General features: G+C 49.5%; 1 protein-coding gene across 2 annotated transcripts in view; it reads left to right on the forward strand.

Moving 5' to 3' along the window:
* Positions 1-22,285, forward strand: part of MYH14 (myosin heavy chain 14) — an 87,566-nt gene that overhangs the window by 14,667 nt on the left and 50,614 nt on the right. For both annotated transcript variants that reach the window (XM_068527447.1, XM_068527448.1), the window contains 8 exons: positions 522-662; positions 11,134-11,229; positions 13,521-13,639; positions 14,914-15,066; positions 15,255-15,428; positions 15,739-15,912; positions 17,973-18,087; positions 21,473-21,660. In XM_068527447.1, the coding sequence (XP_068383548.1) occupies positions 522-662; positions 11,134-11,229; positions 13,521-13,639; positions 14,914-15,066; positions 15,255-15,428; positions 15,739-15,912; positions 17,973-18,087; positions 21,473-21,660 (1,160 nt within the window). The remainder of the gene's footprint in view (positions 1-521; positions 663-11,133; positions 11,230-13,520; positions 13,640-14,913; positions 15,067-15,254; positions 15,429-15,738; positions 15,913-17,972; positions 18,088-21,472; positions 21,661-22,285) is intronic.

A 22,285-nucleotide genomic window follows, 5' to 3' on the forward strand; every position in this document is an offset into this window, starting at 1 on the left:
TGCTCTGCGCTCCTCCAGCCCTCTGGCTGTGGAAACGCCCCAAGGCTATCTCCTCTACGGTGGCCCCGCTGCCCTGTGGCTCCCTGTCATTCTGGCTTCTTCCACCCCGTAGCTTGGGCCGCCTCCTGGCCCCTCCGCACCCAGCCTCCTGCTCGCGGTGGCTTCCGAACCCTCTGCCACCGGCCCCTCCTGTCCCATGGCTTCTGCTAACTCGGGCACCGGCAGCCCTGTTGCTTCTGCCAATGCACGGCTCCTGCCTTCTCTGGGCAACTCTGCGACTAGAGAATCATTATGGAAGGAGGGAAGAGGAAAGGTCTAATATGTGCTAAATACCCACTTCACGCCCGGCCCTTCCTACCAAACCCTTGAAGAATGGATCCCCACTCGTTTGACAGAGGAGGAGACCGAGGTTCCTAGTGGGGAAGTGATGCTCTTCCCGGGGTGGCTATTGAGGAAGCTGGGACTTGAGTCTGACTCTACAGCTCGTTCTTGACCTTGGCCTCTGCCCGTTACTCCTACAGCCGACCTCCTCTTGGAGCCGTTCTCCCACTACCGCTTCCTGACCAACGGGCCATCGTCCTCTCCGGGCCAGGAGCGCGAGCTCTTCCAGGAGACGCTGGAGTCCCTGCGGGTCCTGGGATTCACCCACGAGGAAATCACCTGTGAGTGAGCCGTGAGCCCAGAGCCCCCCATGAAGGATGGGGGTGGACACCTGGCCATTCATTGCTCGGTTTGAAAACTAAAACAGGGAACGGAGGAAGGAGGAAGCTTTAAATAGGGGATCGGGAAGGACACACTGTGTTGGTGATGTTTGTGCAAAGGCCTGGAGAGCCGAAGGTGTGAGCATTGGTGCTATCGGGGGAAGAACGGTCTAGGCAGGGGGAAACAGCGTGTGCAAAAGCCCTGAGGCAGGAAAGGCGTGGCATGTTTGAGGAATTGAAACTTCTCGAATGGATTCAATTAATGGGTGACCCAGGGGAGGAGGGAGATGGAGCCACAGGGGCAGGTGGGGCCTCAAATGCCAGCCTGAGGGGCTGGGATTTGTCCTGAGGGCACTGGGGAGCCATGGGAGGGCTGGGAGCCGTGGAGGAGCAGCTCTGGGCCGTGTGGAGGATGGACTGTAGGGCAGGAAGAGGCTGAAGTGAGGGTGCAGGGAGGACCCTGCCCCTGGCCCGGGTCTTCCTTGGTTGGTCTGGGCTCGGGGGCACTGGGGTGAAATACTCAGCTCATTACCCGTGTTCTGCTGCTTTGCCCCCCACCTTTCTCACCAAACAGTACATTTTGACAATAGTTCCGTTGCAGTACTGTATTCGTTTGCCAGGGCTGCCATCACAAAGCACCGTAAACCGAGTGCCTTAAACAAGTGAAATTGATCATCTCCCAGGTCTGGAGGCCAGAAGTCTGAGATCAAGGTGTTGGTGGGGTTGGTTGGTCCTGGGAGAATCTGTTCCTTTCCCCTCCCCTAACTTCTGGTGGTTTCCCTGTTAGACGCATCACCTGATCTCCGCCTTCAGCCTAATGGGGTGCGCCCGCCTCCCTGCCCAAGCATCTGTATGCAAATCTCCCCTTTTATAGGACACCCATCATTTTGGATTAGGGGCCACCCCAGTCCCGTATGATCTCATCTTAGCTTAAATAATTACAGCTGCAATGACCCAATACCCAAATCAGGTCACATTCTGAGAGGTCCCAGGCATTAGGATTTTAATATATTTTTGGAGGGAATAGGGGGACACGATTCAACCCATTACGTGCACATAGAGGGGGAAATCTCAGTCTTATTTCCGGCTACCTGGCATTTCATTGTCTGGATGAATTGTGATTCCTCTCACCAGTCCCGTGGAGACCCTGATTTCCAGTTCTGAGCGGGGCCGGGCCTGGGTCTCATTCTCCTCTGGTCTCTGGGGCTGTGGAAGGCCTCGGGAGCCACTGTGGGCTCCAGGGCCAATGGGGAGGGCTGGAGACCCAGTCAGTGCCAGGTTGGCTGTCCACCCAGGCAGCGAACAGGCCAGCGTCCTCAGGCATATTGACACAGGGTCCCAGGCCTCCCTGCTAGATTTCCCAACCACGGGTTGCGTAACTGCCCTGCTCCTCCCTGGGCAGCTGACAAACAAATTCAGATGGAGGCCACAGTGGGGGCCTGAGCCTCTCAGGTACCGCCTGCCTTCCTGACACAGGTCACCTCAAGTAGCCCTCCTGCCGTGTGGTGGGCGCGGGTAGCAGCTCCGGTTTTTCCAGTCCCGAAACAAAAATTTTGCACCACTGTCGGCGTGTAGTGACATAATCGGAATATGGTCAAAGGTCATCGTGTGAAAACCGAGTTGCCCCGGGCCCCTCTGAGCCCTAGTTTTCCACTGTTAAGCTTCCTGCATCTCCTGCCAGAAATATTTCAGACATGTAAGAAAAGACACACATTATTCTCCAGCCCCAGGGCTGATGTTCAGCTGTAATGTTGATCAAAATGTTACCGTATTTCTGGGACTTTCCTGGCAGTCCAGTGGTTAAGACTCCGTGCTTCCACTGCAGAGGGCACGGGTTCGATCCCTGGTGGGGGAACTGAGATCCTGCATGCCGCCTGCCCACCCCCCCAGAAAAAATGTTACCGTATTTCTCTCCTGATTTAAAAGTTCCTGTGCAGTGGTTGATCCAGATGGACCCCACCTCCCTGACCTTCCTCCCAGGACCGGCTCAGAGCCACCAAATAACCATGAAAACACCTGGCATATCAGGCCCCACACCCTGGCCTGGGTCCTGCGCGGCACTGGGGTAAAATAGCTCATCGCCCCCGTGCTAGCGTGGGCTTTGTCCCCTACTTTTCCCACCAAACAGCATGTTTTGGCAGTTATTCTGGTTTTGTAGGTATAGGTGAATTTCAGGGTTTTTTGTGGTTGCAGAAGGTTTCACTGTTTAGATGAGCTGTGATTCTTGTAGCCTCTCTGTCCCTTGCAGACACACCCTTCGGGTGACTGCATCCTGTTGCTGTTGGAACGAACCCCCATCCCCCCAAAAGTGCCAAGAATATCCTTATAAGTAGGTCTTTGTGCTCGTGGGTGAACAGAACTGCAGAACTCTTAAGCCACAAAATGCTGAGTCCAAGGAGAGGTGCAATTTTTGGTTTTATCCAGCTTTAACGGAAATTTAACAGCTTTATTGAGATATCATTCACATACCAAAACATTTACCTATTTAAAGTATATGTCAGGGAATTCCCTGGCCGTCCAGTGGTTAGGACTCCGCACTTTCACTGCCAAGGGCCCAGGTTCGATCCCTGGTCGGGGAACTAAGATCCCGCAGGCCGTGTGGCGTGGCCAAATACAAGCCGGTGGCTTTTAGTACCTTCAGAGCTGTGCAGCCATCCCCACTATCAATTTTAGAACATTTTCAGTGACCCAAGAAGATAACTTGCGCCCCTTTGCGGTCGTCTGCCGGTTTTCCAGTGGCAGCCCCCGGCAACCACAGATCTGCTTCTTGTGTCTATGGATTTGCTTATCCGGGACCTTTCATATAGATGGAATCATACAATATATCATCCTTTGTGGCTGGTTTCCTTCCCTCGGCATGATGGTTTGAAGTTTCATCCATGTGGTCGTATGTATCCGTGCTTCCTTCCTTTTTACTGCTGAATAATTTTGCTTTTTCTTATGGAACCTTTCAAACAGGTATGCAAGTAGAGAGCAGAGGGTCGTGAACCCCCCACCCCTCCCCCAGGAACCTGGCACCAGATCCAGCAGTTACGGGCTCATGACTTCTCGGCTTTCAGCTCTAACCCCCAGCCCCTTTCCCTTCCCCCAACCCCACTCTGTTTTTTTAACTTGTACTGAATCGACCTCGCCGCCGTCCAGAAGGTGGCGCTAGTTTCCAGTTTCTCCCACCCTGTCTCTGGAGCACCTGTTCCCCGACGTGGTTGCCAGCAACCACTGTTGTCAGCTTTTTTGCTTTTGCTGGTGTGGCAGGTGGATGGGGTCTCATAACAGTGTGATTTTGTGTCTCACTTCCAAGGAGTGGAGCCAGCCGGTCACCTTTTTTTCTAGACTCTCCTTTGGAAGAAAGAGGAGACAGAGATGGGGAGTTCCCTGGCGGTCCAGTGGTTAGGACTCGTAGGTTAGGGATGGCCCTGGGTTCGATCCCTGGTCGGGAAACTAGGCTCCCACAAGCCCCATGGCGCGGCCAAAAAGAAAAAAGGACACAGAGGTCCAGGGAGGTGGGGTGTCTGCCCTATAGGACTCACTGCCTTTGATGAGGTGGTGGTGGAACCCGGGTCTGACTCCAAAGCCAGCCCGTGATCCGTTTCCAGAGAGGCAGGTGGGCGCCTCTGGGTCACCCACGGGAAGCCCAGGGCAGAGAGCGTTCAGGGCCAGTGGAAGCAGGACCTCCACCCCCCTCCTCACTTCCCGTCCACGTTGGCGCCGTAGATGCCACCAGGGAGGTGGAACAGGCAGCCTAGCACGCAGGGAGGTGAGCTCCTGCCCACGTGAGGCCGTCGTAGCCTCGCCAGCCCCACGCCTCCGCCCATGCAGGTCGGGGCTTGCTTACCGCTGGCTGGGTTGAAATCACCAGCCAGAGCTGACTGCCAGCCCCCTCAGGCGTCAGGTTCACCGGGTGCTTGGAACCCGCGCAGGTTCCGAAGCCAACCGTAAAAGGCCATTTTAAAGGCCACCGGGGGGGACTCGAGTCTGGGTCAGGTCTGAGCTGATGTTAAGGATGAATAATCATCCAGTTTGTTAGGGGTGATGACGCCCTTGTGAGTCTATCAGGAGATGTGCGCATTTATTTATCTTTTGGGAGGTGCCTCGCTGCCCTGCCGCAAAACCTCGCAGCGTTTCCGGGACTCTCGGCTGTCCCCCCCCCACACCCCTGACCCCCCGCCCAGCCCCTCCCACTGCCCAGCAGGGGAAACCCGGGCCCAGGAGGCCACTGGCTTGCCCCAGGTCACGCCTCAGTAATGCACCCCCCACTAGTTAACTCTTGGCCGTTTGTTCATTCGTATATCGATTCATTCAACACACGATGGAGTCTGCGGGCCAGACCCCTGCAGACGCTGGGAGAAATGAACCGTGACCAAGACAGAACAAGCCCCTGCCCCCTGGAGCGCTGAGACCCAGGGAGCATCAAATCACACAAGTGGATTAAAGTTGATCCCCTGTTAGAGTGATGGCTGGAAGGTGCATGGAGCAGTGACTGCGGGTCAAGGGGGTGGGGGGTGGGGTCTCGGAAGGGGCGGGGCAGCCCCTGGAGGAGGTGGCGCTTGGCTGAGCCCAGATTGTCAGGCAGGAATTAAGCAGGTGTAGGTGGTCCTGGACCGCCTCTATGGGGAGGGAACTCCCAGGGAGAAAGCCTGGGGGCAAGAGAGAGTGTCACGTGTTGGCGGAGATGAAAGAGGTTGGCCTGGCTGGTTGGAGTAACTGAGGGGCTGGAGCAGGTGGGAGGATTGGGAACAGGGTGCCGAAGACCTTGATAAGGGATGAGATTGAATCCCAGAAGTAGTGGGGACTGTGGAAGGAATTCTTCCCCCCAAGGTGGCAAGCTGAAGTTCATTCATGAACACATTCATGGAGTGCTTACTGTATGCAGAGGATACAGTTAGAAGATGAATAAGGAACAGATACTTTCCACAAGGAGTTACGATCCTGGAGATGGAGAGGAAAAATTCAGATTTGTTGCACACCCCGGCTTGCCCCGAAAACTATACCAAAACCTTTTTTCTCTGGGGGGCTAGAATTCATGGGCCGTAAAATTTGCCACTGTCAAGTATACAGTTCAGTATTTGTAATATATTCACAAGGTGGTATGAACCATCACTGCAATTTCACTATCTAATTCCAGAAACTGAGTCTTTTCTCAGCAGTGATCCTTTTTTTGACTACATTTCAAAGGGTATGAAATTCAAAACGAACTAAAAGTCTATGATCATTCCAGTGTCCCGGGCTCCCAGGTGGCCACCTCTGTTAGCTGTTTCTTGTGTGTCCTTCACAGTAAGGCTTCTTGAAGCTGTCAGGCCAGTGACCAACACCACCCCCCCCCCTTCTGTTTTCAGGGATTTTTTTAACCTTTTTTTTTTTTTTTTAATTTTATTTATTTATTTTTGGCTGTGTTGGGTCTTCGTTTCTGTGCGTGGGCTGTCTCTAGTTGCGGCGAGTGGGGGCCACTCTTCATCGCGGTGCGCGGGCCTCTCACTATCGCGGCCTCTCTTGTTGCGGAGCACAAGCTCCAGATGCGCAGGCTCAGTAGTTGTGGCTCACGGGCCCAGTTGCTCCGCGGCATGTGGGATCTTCCCAAACCAGGGCTCGAACCCGTGTCCCCTGCATTGGCAGGCAGATTCTCAACCACTGCGCCACCAGGGAAGCCCTAGACTCTTTTTTTAAAAAAAAAATTTATTTATTTGGCTGTGCTGGGTCTTAGTTGCAGCACGCGGGCTCTTCATTGCAGCATGTGAGATCTTTTTAGTTGCGGCATGCAGGATCTTTTCGTTGTGGCATGGGGAATCTTTAGTTGCGGCATGCAAACTCTTAGTTGCAGCATGTGGGATCTAGTTCCCTGACCAGGGATCGAACCTGGGCCCCCTGCATTGGGAGCGTGAGTCTCAACCGCTGGACCACCAGGGAAATCCCTAACCTCTTTATTTTGAATAATTTCAGATTTACAGAAAAGTTGTAGAGTACACAAAATCGCTGCATACCTTCTCCCAGATTCCTCAAGTGTTACCATCTTGCCACATCTGCTTTATCCTTGTCTATCTTTCTAATTACTTGTTCTGAGCTGTTCGAGAGTAGGGGTGTAGCCCAGGGATCCCTTCACCCTTCGTATTTCCGATGACCACTGTCACAAATGACCACAAACGTAGTGGCTTATAACAACACACATTTATTCCCTCACAGTTCTGGAGGTCAGAAGTCAAAAATCAGTCTTACTGGTTAAAGTCAAGGTGTCAGCAGAGCTGGTCCCTTCTGGAGGCTCTGGGAAGAATTCGTTTTCTTGCCTTTTTCAGCTTCCAGAGGCCACCCTTATGCCTTAGCTCGTGGCCCTTTTCTCTGTCTTCAAAATGCATCACTCTAGGGACTTCCCTGGTGGTCCAGTGGTTAGAGCTCTGCGCCTTCACTGCCAGGGCTTGGGTTCGATCCCTGGTTGGGGAAATAAGTAAGATCCCAAAAGCTATGTGGCGCGGCCAAAAAAATTGAAAAAACAAACCCAAAATGCATCACTCTAACCTCTGCTCATGTGGCCTTCCCCCTCTGCCTCCCTCTTATAAGGACCCTTATGATTACGTTTCGGACCCACCTGGATAATGCAAGATTAATCTCCCATTTTAACATCCTTAATTTCATCACATTGGTAAAGTCTATTTTTCCCTGCGAGGTAACATTCACAGGATTCAGGCCGTGGACATTTTGTGGAGAGGGGGCATTACTTATCTTACCGCCCACCCCCCAAATCTGTCTGTGCTTATTTCCTGAGAACATTCTCTGACACAAACACAGTACAGTATCATCATTAGGAAATTAACATTGGCACTATTAGTACTATTATCTAATCCACAGACCTTATGCCAACTTTCCCAATAATGTCCTTTATAGCAAAAAAAAATTTTTTTTTAAGTTAAACACACACACACACACACACACACACACACACTTCCCCAGTCCAGGATCACACACGTTGCATCTAGTCATCACACTTTACTCTCCATCCATCTGGAACCAGTCCTGAGTCTTTATCGTTCGTGACCTTGACACTTGGGGAGATTACAGACCAGTTGTTTTGTCAACGTGCATGTGTTTCCTCGTGTTTAGATTCGGGTTACGCATTTTTGGCATGGGTCTCCCAGAAGGGTTCCCCCCTCCACCTTCCGCCCCTCCCTTTTCCTAAGTAAACTTTGTGCAGAAGCTTACGTAGCATAGACACCAGAAAATGAGCGCGGTGCCAAAGCACCCAGCTTAGGGGAATTTCTGCAAGTGACACCCCATATCACCAGCACCTCGAAGCCCCCTCAAGCCCCTTCCCCTCACCGCAACCCCCATCACCATTATGTTGGCATCTAACAACATGGAGTTGTTTCGCCCGCTCTTGAATTTGGAACAAACAGACCCATACAGTCCGTGCACTTTTGAACCTGGCTTCTTCCTTGCAATCCTGTGAGTGTGAAATCTGTACGAGTTCAGTGAGTGGCCAGAAGGGGGCTTCTGAGGGGCTGGCTCCACTGGTGGGTTCATTTTGTAAAATCTCACTGAGCTGGATGGAGGTGATTTGTGTGCTTTTCTGTGTGTGTGCTCTACGTTCGTACAAACATCCGAATTTTATGCTAAAAGAGGGACGAAAAGGGCTGCACAGCTGTTAAGAATACAGACCCCAGGGTCAGACCGCCGGTGTGTCTCAGCCATGCCCCTTAAGAGCTGGATGATCTTGGGTAAGTTGATGACCCGAATGTGCCTCGGTTTCCCTGTCTGTCGAATGGGGGTTTTACTGTTTCCCATCGCAAGATGCTATTGCAGGATTTGGCTCAGTGAGTTGTTCCGAAGGTGACATGAGGTCATTTGTGAGTGTTTGGAACAGGACCTGGCACGGAGTAAGTGAAAATAGATCAGTGTCCTTTTCAATCCGTAAATCGTGAAGACTATTCAAGGAGGAACGTGGATGAGGTAGCTGGGTGTTGGCGCTGGTCTGAAGCATCACCACGAAAGCAGCAGACACGAGCCCAGCCTGATGTAGGCGTGTTATATGGTCCACTCCAAGCCGAGGGCAGCTTTGCGGGTGGAGACAAGGAGGCTTTGACAGGATGACCAAATCTTGATAAAGTTCTGAACAAAACCAAGACCAGCCTTCCCTCGGATTCCTCAGTGACTACCCTCCTGGAAAATGCACTGTGTATTAAAACCAAACACAAAACACTTTTGTGTGTATACATAAAGCAGCTGGGATTAGTCTCAGAGCATTCCAAACCATGATTTCACAGACGTGAATGTCCTCTGGGACGTTTCGCGATCAGACGGAATGTGAGCAACTCTTTGTGATACAGAAGGGCATCTCCTCTGGTCTCTGTGGCATCCAGAAACGTTGCCAGGGTGGCCCCCATCCCTATGCTAACCAACCCCTGCACGTTCCCGAGACGTCCTCTAGGGGGCAGCATTGCCCACTCATGGCGAGATTTCTAGACGCTTTGCGTAGACGTGCAAATATTAATACAATCGATCTTCTTTTACGGTGTCCCAGTTGGAGAATTCACCTACACACGACATTTATTCGTAACCCCCAAACCAACAATCCTGGTGCTTTTGTGGTCATTGCGGTCATTCATAGAGGAGTGAAAGTTTTGAGTTGCCCAGGGTGCACCCAACTGAAGTCTTACGGGGTGACATTCTGCCTTCTTGTTCCAGCCCACACTGTAAACCACTGTCCTTTCTACAGTCTGTTGAGTGCCACGCTTTTCACTTTTGGGGTGCTTTTTGGTTGGTGATTTCACTGTCTGAAATGTCCCCCTAAATGTAGTGCTTAATGCTGTCCGGTGTCCCTAAGAGCAGGAAGGCTGTGATGTGCTTTACAGAGAAAATACGTGTGTGAGAAGAGCTTCCTTCAGACTCCAGTTATAGCGAATGCTGGCTGTGAGTTCAATGTGAATCAATGCTATATATCAGATAAGATGTCTTTTAAAAAAATTTTATTGTAGTTGATTTACAATGCTGTGTTAATTTCTGCTGTGTACCAAAGTGACTCGGTTCTATATATATATGTGTGTGTGTGTGTGTGTGTATTCTTTTTCATATTCCTTTCCATTATGGTTTATCACAGGATATTGAAGAGTGTTCCCTGTGCTCTACAGTCGGACCTTGTTGTTTATCCATCCTATACACACTAGTTTGCATCTGCTAATCCCAAACTCCCACTCCTCCCCTCCCCTACCCCCCTACCCCTTGGCAACCACAAATCTGTTCTCCGTGTCTGTGAGTCTGTTTCAATTTCATTGATATGCTCATTTGTGTCATATTTCAGATTCCACATATAAGTGATATCATATGATATTTGTCTTTCTCTTTCTGACCTACTTCGCTTAGTATGATAATCTCTAGGTCCATCCATGTTGCTGCAAATGGCATTATTTCATTCTTTTTTATGGCTGCGTAGTATTCCATTGTATATATGTACCACATTTTCTTTATCCAGTCGTCTGTCAATGGACATTTAGGTTGCTTCCATGTCTTGGCTATTGTAAATAGTGCTGCTGTGAACATAGGGGTGCTTGTATCTTTTCAAATTAGAGTTTTGTCTGGGTATATGCCCAGGAGTGGGATTGCTGCAATTCTATTTTTAGTTTTTTGAGGAACCTCCATACTGTTTTACATAGTGATGCACCAGTTTACATTCCCATCAGATAAGGTGTCTTTAAACAGAAACACACATAAACCAAGGTGATGCATTGATCAGTTGATGAAAATGTGACCAGAGGCTCCCAGGAACCAAACCTGTATTCCCCCACGGGAGCATTTGTTCACATTCGATAATTCAGTGTTTCAGGTGACCCTATAGAACATAATTACCAAGAATAAGGAAAATTGACCGACCTTGACATTTTCTGCCTTTTTTTTTTTTTTGCATAGATAGTGGTTGCCATATACACCATTCTGCACCTCGAATTTTTTACTCGATATTTTAGAAATCTTTCCGTATTGCTAAAGATCTTCCTCATTCATCTCTCTAAGTTCTTTTAAATCTTCTGTGCATTGCTCTATGAGATCTCTCATGCCACGCGGTGTGGCCAAAAAATTAAAAAATAGAATAAAATACAGAATTCATTTATCCGTTCATGTATTTAAGACCTGCTTGGTGTCAGGTGGTGGTATAATTGGACATAAGGTTTTTGAGCTAGATTTCTCTTTTTATTATTTTATTTTTTTAATTGAAGTATAGTTAATGTACAGTGTTGTGTTAGTTTCAGGTGTACAGCAAAGTGATTTAGTTATACGTATATATACATATATCTATTCTTTTTCTGATTCTTTTCCATTATAGGTTATTACAAGATATTGAGTATAGTTCCCTGTGCTATACAGTAGGTCCTTGTTTAAGCTAGATTTCTAAGGGGCTAGTTCAGACCACGTGTCAGGACCCTGAGCCTCGCTGATCTGTGTTTCTGCTGCCCCTTAGCCATGCTGCGGATGGTCTCGGCCGTTCTCCAGTTTGGCAACATTGTTCTGAAGAGAGAACGGAACACCGATCAAGCCTCCATGCCTGACAACACAGGTACCACCACATGGCCTGCTACCCACCCACGTACAGAACATCCTCCCTCCCCAGCCAGACCCGCCTCCCACCCAGGACCACCCTGATTTCCTGCCCTTTGCTGAATCTCTACCAAAATAACACCGTCCACTCTTTTCTTGATTATAAAAAGTGTGAGCTCTGCTGAAAATTTGCACAACACCAGTGTGCCACGGTGGAAGGGGGCGCGGACAGCAGGACCCTCCATCATCCCAGCCCCTCCCAGAAAACCACCATTAGCACTGGGCATATCTCCTCCTGGCCTCTGTGCTCTGCATATATATACTTTTTTTTTTTTTTGCCTTTCAGCAGAAGTATAGTTGATATTCCTTTTTTTATCAAAATGGAAATAGCTCTGCTTCTTTATTATTATAAAATAATACAATCTGAATGGGAAAGAAAATATGGCAAGACAGGGGAGTATAAAGGCAGGGAAATTACCCATAATTACTGCTAACATTTTTGGGGGCATTTTTCTCTGGGCTTTGTTGTTCTACGTCTGTATCAATGTGGAAATAATTATCACAGAAATGGAATCGTGCTTCACACCGCCTTCCCCTCGAGATGGGAAGAGCTTTCTGTCCTGATTATGAAACCCTATGGGCTATTTTCAAAAGCTGTACAACACAGAACATATGAAGGAAGGGGCATCTCTCACGATGTCACTGATCTGAGCTATCCCTGTGACATCTGGGGGCCAGGTTCACACACCCAGCAGGCGTGCCATACATACTCACTCATTCATTTGATTTACAAAATTGGGGTCAGACCTTATAAACTGTTTTGAAACCTGCCTTTTTCCCCCCCTTAATACAATGGGGGTAACTTTTCAAGGTTATTAACTAGAACTCTACTGGGGTTTCTTCACCTGGGTTCTGTGAGGAGAACTGTATGTCAGTATAATTAATCTCCTTTGGAATCCCGTGTATTTCATTTTCTGCATTTGCAAACATTAATCGGAGAAGCAGCCCCCAGGCTCCACCGGCTGGCAAAGTACACACCAAGGGCTTAGAACCCCGTTAAGTCACCGTGTTACTGGCAGCATAGTACTCCGTGCTGTTTTTTCAGTTTTTAAATATTCCCATATAATGCAAAATCACTGTAGAAGAATTAGAAATTGCAATTGCATCAGAGGGAGAGAGAGAGAGAGAGAGAGAGAGAGATTGATTTTAATCCTCATCACCTCTCAGAAATAACCACTGTTGACATTTTAATGTGTCTCCTCTACAGTGTTTTTCTCTTTTGCTGGAGCTGAGTATTTGTAGTAACTATCTTCCTGTGACGCAAGTGATAGAGGCTCAAAAACACTTCTTAATGATCATTTTAATTCAGAGGCGAAAGAAGAAATACACCTGCCCACACAGCCCTTCCTCCATGTTCTGCCAAAACAGCTATTCACATTTTGGCAATTTTTTTTTTCCTACAAAAATAGGGAAGAGCAATGAATTTTTAAAGATTTCTTTTAGGTTTGGCCACCTCACTGAACTCGTATTCCAAGAGTTTTCCCCCAGCATTTTATTGAGACATTTTCCAACATACAGAAAAGTTCACAGAATTTTATACCGAACACCCAGATCCACCCCCAAGATTCTACCCCTGACATTTTACTACACTTGCTTTATCGAATATCTTTCCATCCTCTGTTCATCCATCTCCTTTTCTGGCGCATTTCAAAATCGCAGATATTGGTATAGACCCTTCAGCCTGTGTATCATTTACTGGCGTCCAATATTTGTTTACAGTTCTTTCACGGACTTGAAGGGAAACATACAAATCATGAAATGTACACATCTTAAGTGTACCGTGTAATAATTTATAATACTAATTATTTATGTATTAAATAATAATTATTTATAATGCTTATATTATTAATTAGGAATAATAATGTTATAAATAATTATTATTTATAATAATAGTATTTAGTGACTGCAGAACATTTGTTCAAATGGATGCACCCTGACTCTCTAACCAACCCCTAGCTGTTGGACATTCGGGTTGCCTCCTGGTTTTTTCTCCATTGTAAACAATGCTGTGATGGACATCCTCCTAGTCTAGCCTTTGCCCACATCCAGAATTATTTTTGCCAACTTAGGGTTCCAGGAGGAGAATTATTGGGCTGGAGAATGCACACACCTTTAGGACCCGTAACGCCTCTAGCGGGGAAAGGCTGGTGTTCCACCAGCAGTGGGGGGTGACACCCTCTCCCCCCTCCCCCAGTCTGCACCATCCCCACCTCCCAGTGCTGACCGCATCTTGGTGCCTCTCGCCCTCAGCTGCGCAGAAGCTCTGCCGCCTCCTGGGCCTGGGGGTGACAGATTTCTCCCGCGCCCTGCTCACCCCCCGCATCAAAGTTGGCCGGGACTACGTGCAGAAAGCACAGACCAAGGAACAGGTGGGCAAGGCTGGCGGCAGGCGGGCAAGGCTGGCGTCAGGCGGGCAAGGCTGGCGGCAGGCGGGCGCACGGAGGGCCTTGGATTTTTAAGCAGCTTATGCCCGTGTTTTCTCTCTCACTCAACAAACTTTTGCTGAGTGTCTGTTCAGTTACCGACTCTGGTCTAGGTGCTAGAATAAAGGCAGTCATGGAAACAAAGACCACGCCTTCAGGGAGCTCAGGCTGTAGTAGGGAATCAGATAATAAAAGAAGAAACGGGTGCTTTCTTCAAAGGAGGGGATTGGGGTGCTCGGGAAAGTCTTCTCGGCAGAGGCGACATTTGAGTTGAGACTTGGATGGTTCAAGACAAAGGGAATAGCATGTGTAAAGGCCCTGGGGCTGGAACAAGCTTGGCGAGTTGGGAACATTAAGGAGATCAGTGAGGCTAGACAGTGGGGGAGAGGGTGGTAGAAGCTGCAGTCAGAGAGGTTGGAAGGGGACAGATCACACGAGGTCTTAGGAGCCACAATAAGGAGGTGAGTTTTATGCAGAGTGCAGCAGGAGGCCAGTGAGGATTTAAGCCAGGGAATAACTTGGTTCAGTTTGTCTTTATAAAGATTCCCTTGTCTACTGTGTGGAGAATTGGGTCCAGGGGGCCCCAGTGGAAGCCATGAGACACAAGGAGGACGCTGCCATAGTCCAGGCAAGCGATGATAGCAGCACAGAGAAGGGTGGTGGCAGTGGGGGTGGGGAGAGGTGAACACAGGCTAGATGTTTTCAGAATTCCAGTTTTGGGGCAGAGGCCTCTCCCTGACCCCAGGCTGGGCTCTCGAGGTGCTAGGACAGAGAAGGCACAGTGAGGGATATGAAATTGGGGATCACACTGGCCTGGGTTCTGCTCTCAGTCAAGGTACTGTTGATAGGATCCATTTTACAGATGAAGACACTGAGGCACAGAGAGGTTTATTCACATGCCTGAGGTCACACAGCCTCTAAGTAGCAGAGCTAGGATTCCAATCTAGGTGTTGGTCTCCAGATTCCACCCTCTTACCTGTCCTGCCGTGGAAATTGGTTCAAGGGTTGGGTGGAATATTTATGAACTAATGTGCCCCCAAGCACTTCACACAGTGCCCGACGCACAGTAGGGCATCACTAATGATCTACTGTTGTTAATGTCACTGCTCTTGATGAACCATGATGGGGCTCCGTCCACACCCATGTCTCCTTGCCAGCAGGGTGGGGTCGGAGGGCACTGATGTGCAGGCTGGGCCCTCACTGTGTGCCCTGACCTGCAGGCTGACTTTGCGCTGGAGGCCCTGGCCAAGGCCACCTACGAGCGCCTCTTCCGCTGGCTGGTCCTGCGACTCAACCGAGCCCTGGACCGTAGCCCCCGCCAAGGCGCCTCCTTCCTGGGCATCCTGGACATCGCCGGCTTTGAGATCTTCCAGGTCTGCGCCTTGTGCCTGGCTGGGGGCTGGGAGGGCTGCATCACGCTGGCCCTGTCCCCCCTCTCTCTGGGTCCCTGTCCCCCCCTCCCTGGGTCTCTGCCCCCCTCTCTATGGGTCCCTGTCCCCCCCAGGTTCCCGCCCCCTCCGGGTCCCTGTACCCCTCTTTCATGTGTCTCTCCTCCCCACAGCTGAACTCCTTCGAGCAACTCTGCATCAACTACACCAACGAGAAGCTGCAGCAGCTCTTCAACCACACCATGTTCGTCCTGGAGCAGGAGGAGTACCAGCGCGAGGGCATCCCCTGGACCTTCGTCGACTTCGGCCTCGACCTGCAGCCCTGCATCGACCTCATCGAGCGGCCGGTGAGCCCGCGGCTGCTCCACCCTCCGCGTGACCTTGGTCCAGCTCCTCACCCCACCCGGCCTCAGGCCTCTCCTTCCGTTAAATGGGGAAAACGGCATAGATCTGTGTGGCTGCTGGATGATTAGAACCCTGAACATGCCTGCCACAGGGCGTGGCTCGAATCAAAGGGCTAATCGATCGCTATAACGGTTGTTCTCATGTTTGCTTGTAGGTCCCAAGTGGCACAAGAACTAAAAATTAGCAGCAACCTAAGTGTCCAGTATTTGGGGATCTGACTTAACTCTTCTGCCCTCCTCTGTTAATGGTCAGGCCAACCCCCCTGGGCTCCTGGCTCTGCTGGATGAGGAGTGCTGGTTCCCGAAGGCCACAGACAAGTCCTTTGTGGAGAAGGTGGCCCAAGAGCAGGGTGGTCACCCCAAATTCCAGCGGCCAAGGACTCTGCGGGATCAGGCCGACTTCAGCGTCCTGCATTATGCGGGCAAGGTAGGGAGCAGGGGCCAGCCTTGGGGGCTGTGGGTGGGAGTGAGGATGAAGGGAGGGTGCAGAGGGAAAGCAGGGGCCACCTGGTGTCCACTGGGACAAGTCACAGCCAGGCCAGGGGTAGGAAAGCCCATGGAGGAGTGAGGACTCTGTCTGATGAAGTCAGCAAAGGCTTCCTCAAGGAGGGGATATTTGCAGTGAGTTTCGAGAGATGGATAGGAGTTCATCAGAGAACTGGTGAACTGGAGAATTAGGTGCATTTTATTCACTCATTTGGCCAACATATGCCTTTTGTGGGCTCAGCCCTGTGCTGAGCAAAGCTGGGGACCCACGTCAGATATGATTCTGTCCTCACAAAGTTCCTTATCTGGGAGGGAGATGAAAACAGACCATCGGGATATAAGGCCGATAAGTGCTTTAATGGGGCCAGCTATGGATAGTGTCAAAGTCCAGAGGAGGAATCCCAGGGAAGGTCTCACAGAGGAGAGTGATGCTTGATCTGAACTCTAAATCAAGGGTCAGCAAACATTTTCTGTGAATAGTTTCAGTTCTGTGGGCCAGTCTCTGGCACAACTACTCAATTCTGCCATGAGAGCACGAAAGAAGCCACAAGTTCACACATATATGAAGGCCGTATTCCAATGAAACTTTATTTATTTTATTATTTTTAAAAATATTTATTTATTTATTTAAATTTATTTATTTATTTTTGGCTGCATTGGGTCTTTGTTGCTGAGCACGGGCTTTCTCTAGTTGCGGCAAGCAGGGTCTGCTTTTCGTTGTGGTGTGCGGGCTTCTCATTGCAATGGCTTCTCTTGTTGCAGAGCACGGGCTCTAAGCACACAGGCGTCATGGCGTGCGGGCTCAGTAGTTGTGGCTCGCAGGCTCTAGAGCGCAGGCTCAGTAGTTGTGGCACACGGGCTTAGTTGCTCCGCGGCTTGTGGGATCTTCCTGGACCAGGGCTCAAATCCGTGTCCCCTGCATTGGCAGGCTAAGTCTTAACCACTGCGCCACCAGGGGAGTCCTATTTATTTATTTTTGGCTGCGTTGGGTCTCAGTTGCCACACCCTGTGCGGCCTCTTTGTTGTGGCGGGCGGGCTTACTTGGCCTGCGACACGTGGGATCCTAGTTCCCCAACCAGGGATTGAGCCTGCGTCCCCTGCATTGGAAGGCGGATTCTTAACTACTGCACCACCAGGGAGGTCCCTAAAACTTTATTTATAAAAGGAGGTGGATTTGACCTGTGGGCCATTGTTTGCCAATCCCGGGTCTAAATGATGAGTAGGGACTTCCCTGGTGGTCCAGTGGGTAAGACTCCATGCTCCCAATGCAGGGGGCCCGGGGTTCGATCCCCACTCAGGGAACTAGAGCCTGCATGCCACGACCAAGACCTGGTGCAGCCAAATAAATAAATAATATTTTAAAAAATAATAATAAAATAAATGATGAGTAACCCGTAGCCAGAAAAGAACGGGTGGAGGGAACAGCATACACAAAGGCTGGGGGGTAGGAGACCCATGTGTTCTGTTCTAGAACTCAGTTGTTTTCCAAACATTTGCTAAGATTTCCTGTGTGCCCGGTCCTCTGCTGGCTGTGAGTCAGACTCAGGCCCTGGCCTCTGGGAGCCACTGTCCGGTGGGGGGGGAACGCGTGCAGGGGATCGTGGTGGTCAAGACTGTGACTCCGTGGAAGGGAGCTGGCCGTGTGAAAATCCACGGAGAGGGAATCACAGGTGGCGGGAACGGCAGGGGTCACAATCCTGAGGTGGAAACGAGCTTGCACGTTTGAGGACCAGAGTGGCTAAATGAATAAGGAAAGAAGTGTTGGTGGATGAGGTCCTGGAGGTGGGCAGAGTCCTCTTACGGGAAGTACAGAAAGGGGGAGGGACCATGCTTGCGGGTGGGTGCAGTTCAGGATACGGACACAAGGTGTCCACCAGCGCTCTCTCCTGAGTGGTGAGCCCCAGAGCTGGGAATCTCAGAGCTTCTGGGAGGCTCCTTGGGAAATCAGCAGTGCTGGTGAACCCCCCATCCCACCGCCCTCCTCTGCCCAATTTCATTCAGGTTGACTACAAGGCCAGTGAGTGGCTGATGAAAAACATGGACCCTCTGAATGACAGTGTCGCAGCCTTGCTTCACCAGAGCGCAGACCGGCTAACGGCAGAGATCTGGAAAGACGGTGAGGACCCGCTTCCCCAGGCCCTGTCCCTGGAGCTCTGTGCATCCCTTCTCCCAGCTCACAGTGTGAACACTTTTGTTCCAGACCAGAGTCTGAGTTCTGAACCTGAGTTGTCTGCTCAGAGGCAGAACTGGTGCCAGTAGGCCAGACAGCCTTACAGTAGTGATTCCAATTAGTGATTGATTGATTGATATCTCAAACCAGCATCACACTCAATGATAAAACACCCCTCCTTAATCAGAAACAAGACAAGGATGCCCACTGTCAACACTGCTGTGAAACACTGTTTTGGCAATAATAGTTTATGCAATCAGACCAGAAAAAGAAATAAGTATATGAATATTCAAAAGGAAGCAACGAAGTTATTAATTGTAGATGGCATATGATCCCTAAAAAAAAAAAAAAAATCAAGAGATTCGACTGAAAAAGAATTAATAACAACAAGAGAACTCAGAAGGGCAGTATTTACAGGTTAGTCAACTTTTGGGCTTTGCTCTCGTTGATCTCTCCCTAAGTTCCCTTCAGGGATTCAGAGAAGAAAAAAAGCAAAAACTGAGGTATAGTTTTGGAGTTTTCCTGCTCCAACAAGGCCCATGTGAGTTTGGCCATCAGTCTTTTCAGACTGACACTTTCAGACCAGCAAGCCCTGTCCATTCTTGCCCTCCATCCTTAGAGGAGGTTTGAGAGATGATTTTATAAAACTGACAGAACCAGCATCTTGGTTTCCTGATTCTAGGTTTCCAGAATCTGTCAGTTTGCCTTAATCTTTTATTGAAGTGAAAAGCATAGTAGTAGAAGCGCCAGCCCATGCAATTAGACAAGAGAACAAAATAAGCAAGATGAGTCATTCCCAAAACAAACTCACAGAGCGAAAGGGCATAGCACACCTTGATATGGTGAGCTGATTTTAGATAGAGAAATTTGATGTTAGTATCTCATATAGTTTATACAAGAGGGATTGAAAAGCATTGTTTGACGTTCAGTAACAGAACCAGATTCTGCCGAGAATCATCTCCTTCAGACTGAAAATCTTCCCCATCAACTTCTTTAAAATTTGTGCCACATTCATGGGCACATGATGTTCCCCCTAATCCTTCACATGCTCCACCCTGTATATGCTTGGCTCTCAAAGTGTTCCAAGAGAGAAAGTAGAAGTGGCAAAGCCTCTTGAGTCCTAGACTGGAACCCCGCACAGTATTATCTCCTCCACAATTCTCCTGAACAAAGCAAGTCACAAGGCCAGCCCAGATTCAAGGAGCTGCAAGTCACAGAGAGGGGTGGGGGATTGGGGCCAATTCTGCATCAGTCTCTACTACAGCTGCCCTGAGCCCAGAGTTGGCTTTGCTTTCGGGCATCCTGACAGCCCAGAGTTGGGTACCTAACATCCTGGTAGCCCAGGGGAAAAGGCAAATGAGACAAGCTCTCTTCAGAGAGGCAAACACAACAAGCTGGGTGGGAGCCTTGAGTTAGTCCTTGAGCTTCCTGGCGGCCAGGGCAAAAGGGGATACCTAGTAAAACAGATACAGACTCAACCTCTAGGGAGAGAGATTTTTTCCCCCCAGGCATTAAATTCTCAGAGGACATTCGCCCTTTCAGCCAACACTGATGCCCTCACTAGTCATCATAAAGCTGAACAGGGCAGTCTTCCTGGCTTTAAAAGTTCATGGCCAGGATCAGGTTTCTCCTCCTGCTTTGCTCTGTGCTGTTGACTAATAACCCTTTCTTCTTTTTTCTTCTTGCCTCTTCTCATGCTGCTCCCTTTGCATCTCCCATCCCATCTCCCTGCCTCTCCCCCCATCTGTCCTCACCCCCACCCAGAACACGGGGGCTTGCAGCAGTTCTCTTTCCTTGGCTCCTTCCCACCGTCGCCCCCAGGATCTTCAGGGAGGCACGGCTCTGCCATTTCTCCGTCAGGGGGTGGGTGTTGCTGTGCATCAACGGGTGAGATTTGCCAGACAAGGAGGGTGGGCCCTTTGGACCGGTAACCTGGTTTTGAACGTCTGTCCCCTTTCCTTGCCATACAGAGATCTTTCCCTCTTCTTTCCCGTCTGCACCCCTTGTTGGCTCCCTTAGCAATTTCCAGACTCTTTGTAACAGCACAAGGCCTTCTTCTAACTAAACCGCATGTCAAAGTACAAACAATTGTGATAGTATCAGCTGGCATTAATTGAACCCGTACTATGTGCTGTGCACTGTGCAAAGCCCTTTTACCATTATTAACACATGGAATCCTCCGAACAACCTAATCAGGCAGCTGTTAGTACTCTTACCCCTGTTATACAGATGAGGACATGGAAGCACAGAGAGGTTAAGTCACCTGCCTGTGGTCACACAGCCAGTAAGGGACAGAGCTGGGATTTGAACCCAGAGCCTCTGCTCTTACCTGTGCTATAAGAACTTAATAAATGATAATTATCCTTTTGATAATAACTAGGAGCATGGCGGTAGGAGAGAGACTTGAACCTGGGGAGGAGAAATGCCATATCTGAGCCCCCACTGTGTGCCAGGCACTGCCCTCAGAGCGAGTTATCTAGTTGACCCTGATAACCCTCATGACTGGGGATTGCAGGCCATCAGATTCTGCCCCAGCTGCAGGTCCTTGAGAAACTGGGAATGATTCAGTACATAGAATTTGAGACAAAGGAGTGCGTATTTCTCACTAGTTGAAGTGACAGCATCAAATGACAATAGGGAAAAAAAATTATCATGAAATCAGGCCTTTCTGGGAAAATGGTGACTATGGAGGGAGTTTGCCTTATTTTACTGTATGTTTTTTCATTTCTTTTTATTTATGTATTTTTAATTTTTTGCCTTATTTTAAATATTGCCTTATTTCAAATATCGTAATAAAGCCAGACTTCATTACATTTTTAATGTGACACTGTTTCAAGTTCCTGAAAATGCAGCTGTGGTTATTGCCCTTTTCCCTCTCTGTGCCTCAGTTTCCTCATCTGTAAAATGGGAACGATTTTTATAGGCTTATAAATAAGCTGATGTATGTCAAGTGCTTTGAGCAGTGCCTGGCAGAGAATAAGTGCTAAGGAAGCATTTGCTATCTTCATCATCATCATTTGCTGATAAGGAAAATGGAAAAGAAGGGTCAGAGACCAGGGTTCGAGAAGATTCATACTGCCCGGGTTCAGATCCTGGGTCTTCAGATCCTAAGCTGTGTGGCCTTGGGCACAGTCTTCCATCTTTCCGAGCCTCAGTTTGCTGGTCAGTCCAATGGGCTGATAATACCTACCTTACTAGGCTGTGAGACGTGTTTCATATGTAAAGTGCCAGGTCCTATAAATAATAAGATCCTTGACCTTTGGCCAACCCAGCCCCCTAAAACTGACCTTTGACTTTATTCTCTCTCTACATCTGTTCCCTCCTCCCACAGTGGAGGGCATCGTGGGGCTGGAGCAGGTGAACAGCCTTGGGGATGGCCCGCCTGGTGGCCGCCCACGCCGGGGCATGTTCCGGACGGTGGGACAGCTCTACAAGGAGTCCCTGAGCCGCCTCATGGCCACACTCAGCAACACCAACCCCAGCTTCGTCCGCTGTATCATCCCCAACCACGAGAAGAGGGTGAGTGACCCAGCCCGGGGAGGGAAGGCAGCTCTGGCAGTGGGTAAAGTCCCAGTCGCTGGATGTGGCTGGAACCATGTCTGGCCCCAGGCTCACTTCTGACTGGCTGTGTGACCTCGAGCAAGTTGTTTTCCCTCCCAGGCTCAATGCCCTGTTAGGAAAATTCATTCATTCATGGGACTTAAGTTTTACTGAGCACCTACTAAGTGCCAGGTAGTGGGAATACAGTGAAGTCAGGGAGGGCTCCCTGGAGAAGGTGAGGTCTGAGCTCAGAAGGATAAGTGGTATTCTAAGCAGAGAACAGCTTGTGCAAAAGCCCAGTGGTTGGTTGGAGCATGAAAGGTACAAGGGATGGAAAAAAGACCCTTGGAGCCGGGAGTGTCATGTAAGTGTGGGGAGACCATGCCTGGCCTCCCAGGCCACCAATAAGTTTTCTTGTTGGGAAAATCAGAGAATAGGCCCTGTAGAGAAGGGTCAGCATAGTAGAAGGTGAAACTAGGTGCCTGGGGCTTATACTGTCCTCAGAAAGTAGGAGCTGTGGTTATTGACTAGGTGGATCTGTGTGTGTCTGTGTGTCTCCTTTCTCATAGCTGTAAATACCATATTTTATCAAATCTAAGACACA

The sequence above is a fragment of the Eschrichtius robustus genome, chromosome 19 (genome assembly GCF_028021215.1).
Source record: "Eschrichtius robustus isolate mEscRob2 chromosome 19, mEscRob2.pri, whole genome shotgun sequence".
In the NCBI taxonomy this organism is placed as follows: Eukaryota; Metazoa; Chordata; class Mammalia; order Artiodactyla; family Eschrichtiidae; genus Eschrichtius; species Eschrichtius robustus.